Source organism: Physcomitrium patens, chromosome 14 (genome assembly GCF_059467195.1).
Source record: "Physcomitrium patens ecotype Gransden chromosome 14, ASM5946719v1, whole genome shotgun sequence".
Lineage (NCBI taxonomy): Eukaryota > Viridiplantae > Streptophyta > Bryopsida > Funariales > Funariaceae > Physcomitrium > Physcomitrium patens.
Window position 1 is genome coordinate 16048621 of NC_143423.1, and position 8126 is coordinate 16056746.

Below are 8126 nucleotides of genomic sequence, written 5' to 3' on the forward strand. Positions count from 1 at the left end.
GTTATTTCATCAAATCTCTTTGTCTTAACTTGCATCAGCATTGTTCTAATCCCAAAATCACTCTTAATTTGAATAAGGATTTTTCAATTAGTAATCAACAGACACATGATTCATAGTTAATATCTCTTACAGCCACCCGGACGAACAAGGGCTTTCCAGACCTCATGCACCTCTTTACTGCTGTAAATATCAATCACTGCGACATTTCACCATTGCTTCGATACACTCACATGAGAAATTTTAGTGCAGCTGTCACTGACAATTGTCACAACCAGAAACCAAACATAATAATGTTTAGATAATCGAGAGTAGCTTCCTCTACTTCATTAGTGGAAGCCGCAGGTGCAGATTTTATTGAGCAAACGTCTTTTATAACAATTTCAAACAGTGAGGACATGTTTAACATCATCCACCTGATGGAAACACCATGGCCTTGAGCTCCTCACATCTTTCATTCTCAACCCACATTCTGCTAAGGCAGTAGGAGTTTTCAGCAGGCACGAAAGTTCCAATTGATCCCAGCAGGGTTAATTTGATGACCTAAAAACCGGGGAGTGGTTTCCCAGCAAGAAATCTTCTAAATACATGCAACGCTTGGGAAGGCTTGTCTGCTGGAACCATATGCCCTGCGTCTCTCACTGTCACAAACGTCAAGCCTTTGTACACTTGGGTCCATCCTCCCACCTGCGATGAAATCTCGTGTGAGCGTATGCTCTGTCAGTTATGGAATCTAGAATTGTAGAAAAATACTCCATGTGGACGGCAGTGAAGGGATTTTTCAATTAAATTGAAGAGCATGAATGGATCGACTTATACCTGAGTAGAGTGGTTCCATGGATACCATGGCACCTGCACTTCAAGGTCGAGCTCTCTCAACCAGTACCTTGTGCCCGTTGTCGGCACTACTCCGTCAATATCTCCACTGCAACAATACTAACGAAGTGACCATCTGGTATTTGAATGTCACACAATGCACTGTAAAATGAATGTCCTTGCAGCAGAGAGGAAGTAGTGGTGTTGTACCTGTAAATCCACATTTTTAGCCCTCTCGTGAGGAGGTACCGATAAACTGGCAGCATAGACTCCACCACGCTCGTCACACTGTATTGACTGTTGATTTGCAGGCTGTACAGGGGCACATTCACGATAAATTAAGTCTGCAAGCGCCGAAGTCTTTCCCGAGTTTCACATTCTATCATACCCGCCGAGCTTGTCAAGAATTGTGCAAAATTTAGTTCAGTAAAAAAAAGGCTAACCTGCATTCAGTCCAGTTGATCCCTGGCCGTGCATGAAGAGCAGCTTTCACTTCTGGCAAGTTGAGATACGGTGTGGTCGTGTCAGGTCCACAAAAGTTTGAGTCCTTCAATGCGAGGAAGAAGCTCGGCCTCGTCTGTCATTGTAAAATTGAATCTTCTTTGTCAAGGTCATGCAAATTCCAACACTCCTCTGTTTCAAAAGAATGGTGAGCGCAAGGACGGAGGCAGTTGCAAAGTTCGGTTATGCTTAGGATGGAGACTACCTTAGTGTTTTTTGCGGAGTCGTTAACGCTGATAGAGTTGCAGTTGCCAGCGTAGATGTTATAAGCATCAATTTCTGCCATTTCGAGGTTGGAGGCATGGCTAGCGGCGTTTCTGCAAGCAGCACTACTAGAGAATCCAACTGCAGGTTCCTGTCTATAATCACAGCTCTTTTGAATTTCGTTGTAGGTCTCATCCGAGATCAGAGAATGGTGGTACCAGAAATCCACAGCGCCCTTGTTGTCATAGTAGGAATCTGTCCACGGGTTTCCTATCTGGCCAGTATTTCCATATCATTCGACTTAAAAAATAAATGAGATTTCCAATCCTTCATCAACTTTACACATTTGCCAAAATTATTGATTGAAGTCTTTAAGAATGAACAAAGTACTCCTCGGCGGATCCTAGAAAGAGAGACGACAAAGTCTACGCACCAGGAATCCCTTAAGTTTGATCCTGAGCTTCCCGGGGATTTCGTTGTGGATCAGAATCTTCTTGGCAAGGTTTGGAGCGTAATGACCTGAAGTCAAAGCATCCCAAAAGTTTCAAAGTAGGTTAAAACTTAGAGAGATGAAGCATATGAACTGTAGCAGCTGATTTATTGCAAGGAAGATGAATTACCAATACCTGCATAGCTTTCACCAAGGAGATAAACGTCATTGCTCTGATACTGGGGAAATTTCGTAAACCATCCCACAAGAAAAGCCATAGCATCGATAGCTGTAGACAGCAGTTCAATGGGTTCGTCAAAAGACTCAAAATCGAACCAATTTGGTTACTCAATCTCGAAGTCAGGCATCGCCAGTAGACAAGGAAATTACCAGACAGCGTGACGGTGGTGAACAAAAAAACGCTATACCTGTCAGTTCGTCGTCCAAGTAATTATAGTCCGCCGAAGTGTTGGAATACGAATATCCAACTCCAACTGGCGAGTCCACGAAGACGATGTTCGAAGCTGCACACATGAATTCAAGGCGTATAGCTCAACGAGTCAATAGGAAGGGGTTCAAACCTCAACCAGAAAAACGTGGTAAAAACCTTCAGTAAAAGTCAGCACACAAAATGCAAGAGACATCTCAATCAGCCTGATTATTCGACCTTACAATTTCAACCAGGCGATTGAACGCTGGTGCATACTTCCATTTGAAATATTTGCAGGAAAAGAGTCTGAGAAAGAAGTGTATTGAACGTCCTTTTACCTTTGTTCCAGGAATGTTTATTGCGCACCAATCCTGACTTGCCAGCTTCGTTTGCATTGAAAAATGGACCTAATTCGTACATTGCACCTGCTCCTATAGATGAACATCCTGGCCCTGCAACAACAACAATGCCGGACCACCGCTCGTTGCTAGTACACTCGGTAAAATTATTGAGAACGCTGATGTGCCTTCACAGCAACTACTTTAATCCTTCGAAATCCTTGGCCAGGATAGGCAGAAGCCTTTCAGTTGTCCATGTAAGCTTAATGCATTGATTTTCTAGTTGCAGATACAGAGACAGATCATGATATGATGACGAATGAGGGCAAATAGCGCTGCCTGTGTTAGCCTAAACATCTGAAGACTTCAATCTGCAGAGACTTTTTGGAAGAAGGATGCGAAGTTTGTGAGTTGGGGAATCTCCAGGCTACTTGACCAATAAGATTGGAGCAACGAGGGTATCTGTTGAAATAAGCTTCTCCTCCGATGAGCTGATCGACTCCATAGAAGCATAAAAAATTAGGGGTCAGTGAAGTGAAGAGAATTTTCATTTTTTTACCTCCATTGAACCAGAACGAGACAGGCAATGTGCCTGCTTTCCGGTGGTCAGCTTCGAAGAACCAGTAGAAGATAGCCCTGCCTTTTCCTTCATTCACAGACACATATCCTGCGTAATGCTTGAAACGAACTGGAGGCTGACCAGGAAGCCTGAGCACCCTATGCGAGGGGTCTGCAGCAACGACCCAGGCTTGTTGCAAACACAGCGAAACCACCAAAGAAGCTAGCCACACACTGCATTTTATGCTCTCCTGCATCGTTTTTTTCCTTCTTTCAAATTCAAATTAGTTCGTCCTTGTGGAGCCGGCAGTGCAACCGATCGCACAAGTTGTCTTGGACAATATTTTATTTTGGCATGAGAATCCTAAAGAGAGGAAGAAAGCAGTGCGATCCCCGAGAATATTGTGACTCGTCAAGGTTATAGCGCAATTAACCCACCGCCCGGTTCGATTCGCAGTGACGTCACTGCTGATGGGAAAGAACTGCAGAACCACAGAGAAAGGTCACAACCAGCTTCGGACGCTTTGGACAATGCCCGCCCACACTGATCATCCCACTCATTTAGGGGCTGGATTGATAGTCCACCCACCACCAGCTTTTCTTCCATCGCCGCCACTCTACCCTCCCTCTTTCTTTTTCACCTCTAAATATGACCCTGGTTGCCCGACTCCTCCTCTCGCGATCAGTACACTAACCAAGAAAACTTCACCAGAAAATTCAAAATACTATGACAGTTTTTCTTTTAAGAATAAAAAAAAAAGAAAAAAAGAAAAAAACAGAAAGGAGAAAAAAACCCAAAGTGAAACAGAAACTGGCCACACCCCCACTCAACCCAAGGATCAACGACTCGCCCTACCAAGACAATTGATTGATCTTTCCATTACGAGAAGCTGGAAGCGGAGCTGGTGCGAGTGAGGACACTCCTAGAGACCACTCATCCGTCCTCGCAGCACCGTCGTCGTAGTCGTCATTGCAGCAAAACACTGCTGCTGCTGCTGCTGCAAGTGAGCAAGCAAACAAGCAGAGATCAACATGCGGAGCTCAGGAAACAACAAGTGTGCTGCTGGGTGGTGGTGGTGGTGGTGTTAGGGGATGGGGATGGAGAGAAGAAGCCTGCTCTCGTTAGTCACTCCAAGTCCTCGCACCGTCTACCGGGTCTCCTGCCCCGCCTTGCCGCTGCAGACAGCTGCTGCAAGGCAATGTGTGGCATGTACTTGACGGCAAAGACTGAGTGAGGGAACCGATCCCAAGGAGAAACGTAGAAGATGAGAGAAGGAGTGGCAGAGAGGGCCGCAAGAAGAGAGACCTGATTGTCGCCCGAGCCTGCGATCGGGATCAGTGCTTCAAGCTTCAAGCTCCAAGCTGGCGCAAAGCTCTGGGACAGGCAGGGGCAGTTGCAGAGCTGGGCTCGGCAGCGCGACCATTATGGTGGAAGTCAGCCGGGTGATGTCGCCAGTCCATGCGTCGTCCAGTCACACCGCTCCCATCACTGTCTGCTGAGCTTCTGCTGCTTCTGCAGCAACTGTTCTCACTCCAACAATTGCACTAAGTTACTGTGGCCCCAGCTTCCCCGGTGTCGCCTCCATCCCACCCTGGCTGGGCTGGCCACGCCCATCAGTGGTGGCAAACGTTGCAGGCAACGCAGCGTTGGTTGGGTGACTGTTACAGTCGGCGCTGGCGGTACCGCAGCAGAGGGGGATGAATCAATCAAATAGATCCACAGGCAAATTTCATTCCCCGGATTCCTCCGTCCTCCCCACCGCAGCACATTTTCTGGCCCTCTTCACTCCCCCTTCACCCCCACCTCACCCCACTCTATTCATTCATTAATTCATTCATTGTGGTGTGCATCTCTGCTTCCTCTGCGACCTTCTTCATTGTTGCATCATTGCCGTCCCTCACTTGCACCCATCTCCACGTCATTCCGCAATAGCACCACTTCTTAATACCAGCAATACCATAACTCCAATACACAACAACATTACAATTGCACCCATTGTCTTTCTCTTTCTCCACGTGTTTATGGCTCTCTGTGTGTGTGTGTTCATTGTGGCTGTGCCGTGAGTGGGTCATGTCATGGTTCGGTGCATTGCAATTCAGACACCCCAGGGGATCATTCCAGCCCACTTTGAGTGTGTGGTTGTGTGGGTTTGTATGGGTCTGTCTGTCTGTTTGTTTGTTTGTTTGTTTGTGTGTGAAGATGTCGCTGTGTTGCTGCTTCTGTGTTGTTGCTTCAGCTTCAGGAAAGCATCGTTGCATATCCTCCTTCCTTCCTTCCTTCATTCCCGTGTATGTGTGTGGGTTTTGTTGCTGCTTGGGTGTGTAGTCTTTTTTATTTTTTGTTTTTTGGTATGTTCGTGTTGTAGTTTGCAAACTTTGCAACATTTTGGTGTAGTTGTGATTACACTTCATTTATCGTTTGGGTGTATATTTTATCTTTGCTTCTGTTTAGATATGATTATTGATTTGTGTAATAGATTGCTAACTTGTATTAATGATTGTTTGACAAGGAATTTTGATCACAATTGTTGGTTTGATTGTTTAATTTTGTATGAAAATGATTGTAAACGTTTCTTTTTTTTCCAAAGTAGTATAATAGTTTAAAATTTGTGGATTGTTATCTTGTATGTTGTTGATGTTGTCATGCCAATATTATTGTTCTATTATTAAGGAGAAATCATACAATTAAAATAGGGAATTCTTAAATTGACCCCAATGTTTACTAAATTGATCCACCCATCCTAACCATCATCAAAAAAATTCTCTACTGTTAGATCTGCATTAGACAAAAACCAATGAAAAAATGGTTGGATCCTCAACCAATGATGATGGATAGGTCAATTTAACAATTTTCTTAAAATATAACATAAATAGAATATTTCATATTATAAATATATAATAAAATATCAATATAAAATTATTTATCATATATATACATATATATACATGATATATATCTATATATGTATAAATTTATACTTATTTTAGAAAATTTTAGTTATTAGAAATTAAAAGATTATAGAAATTTGTTTATAGGTTATAATACTTAAGTAAAAAAATAATTTTTCTATATTCATTTCTAAGCGATTAAACAAAACCATTTAATTTATGGTTAAATTAAAAAAATTTAAAAATCATTTTTTTTACAATTGCATAATAATAATCATCACATAATAAATCACATAAATAATTTTAATTTTAATTTATTTGTCAAAACTATATAAGTAATAATGATTTTATGTTGAAATTTGTGATTATGATAGTATAATTATTAAAGCTATATCTCAGAAAAAAAACAAGAAATTCATTAATTATGCTTAAATCTGTAGGAGTCGAAAAGGAAAAAGTGTTTATAATTCATAAGCATCTTATTTGTATGTTTAATAATTTTAAAGATTTGTAGAATATTTTATAATTTAATCATTTATTATTATGAGATAAAAATCTTAAAAAATAATAGAATTCCTAAGTTTTTTTAAGTAGTTAAATATAATTATACAATTATATATATATAATTACTTAAAACTCAATTTTTTTAATTAGAATTTTTATAAAATATTAATATTAATATCATTCTAACTTAGGTTAGAAAATTTATATAATTTCTATTTATTTATTCATTTTTTTTTTGTAAAATCAACCACAAAATATCCTACAATACTATGGTTTAAATGTAAAATTTTAGCTTTAAATTTTTTCATTTACAACTAAAGTTTTATTATGCTTCTTATTTTTATCATCATGCCATAAAATTTGTAATATTTCTTTTGATTTTAATTTTATTAGATACATAATCATTTTTTTAATATCATACTTATAGTATTATATTGTTTTTTTATTTTTATTTGAAATATAGTGAAAAAATATACCAATATTTATTAATAAATTTATTATTATTAGTGTATTTTTAAAATAATTTTTTATAGAATCAAAAGAAAATAAGTATATATAAATATCAAAAATATTAATTTAATCTTTGTAGTTGATATTGGGGTTTTATAATAATTAAAGTATTTAAAGTTTAGATGGTTAGATTTCAATCACCAAGTTTTTTATAGTTACTTGAGTTCTTTAAATAATTTTATAAAAGCTAAGATTAAATATTCTACATTATATAATTGAAATAATAAATATTTAAGTTTAAAATAATATGGTTAAAAACCTACTTAGCTTAAGACAATTAGAATGTCCAATTATCTTATTATTGATTAATGTTTTACTATAAGTAATTCCTCTATAATTAAAGTATCAAGTTTTAAAGCATAATAGAATAAAATTAATATTTAATTTTTTGGTCAAATTTTTTCAAAGCTCTCAAAAATTAAAAATAATCCTCTATGTAAAAAAATTAAGTTTAAAAAAAATTAAATTTTAATGTAACCTTTATTCTACCCAGTTTATAAAATAATTATATTATATTGTAAAGATGCCAAAACATTTTGAATTTTATAATCAGCCATTTATAATCGTTCATGTATCAAGAGTAAATCAAACAAAACGCTAAAAACTAAAACTCAACTTCTTTGATTTCCCCTATACAACTTTACATGCAAAAAATCGTTCAAAGTTTGCAATGATTGTGGGTACATTTTGTAAGAAACACACATCACAAGCACTTGAAAGGTGAACAACAAAACACCATGTTCATTCAAACACCAGGTTTACCAAAGATGAACAGAACACATTAGAAGTCAAGGTAAGATAAGACCCAAAATTTCATTGCTACAACTACCTGGCTCATGGAATCACAAACAACAGTTTAATGTAATATAACGAAGTCATGTTTTGTCTCATAGGTTGATGAATCAATGTTGAGACTCAGTGTCCTCGGAAGCAGCAGGCTCAGTCCTGG

The 8126-nt window shown here is 38.6% G+C and overlaps 1 protein-coding gene across 3 annotated transcripts; it reads right to left on the reverse strand.

Annotated features, from left to right (window-relative positions):
• Window positions 1-293: 293 nt before the first annotated feature.
• Window positions 294-4846, reverse strand: LOC112291252 (serine carboxypeptidase 24). Of its 3 annotated transcripts, XM_090256049.1 has the most exons (12): window positions 4581-4846; window positions 4131-4272; window positions 3276-3756; window positions 2717-2830; window positions 2377-2472; window positions 2145-2237; window positions 1952-2037; window positions 1520-1792; window positions 1257-1390; window positions 1024-1125; window positions 817-922; window positions 294-684 (listed from the first exon to the last, which is right to left on the reverse strand). In XM_090256049.1, exons 3-12 carry the CDS (start codon window positions 3529-3531, stop codon window positions 541-543), a joined length of 1404 nt encoding a protein of 467 aa, XP_090112175.1. In that variant the 5' UTR covers window positions 3532-3756; window positions 4131-4272; window positions 4581-4846; the 3' UTR covers window positions 294-540. The 3 variants fall into 3 exon arrangements, with proteins under 3 accessions (XP_090112175.1, XP_090112176.1, XP_024394172.1); XM_090256050.1 differs by lacking the exon at window positions 4131-4272; XM_024538404.3 differs by lacking the exon at window positions 4581-4846 and having other exon boundaries at window positions 4131-4555.
• Window positions 4847-8126: the final 3280 nt, after the last annotated feature.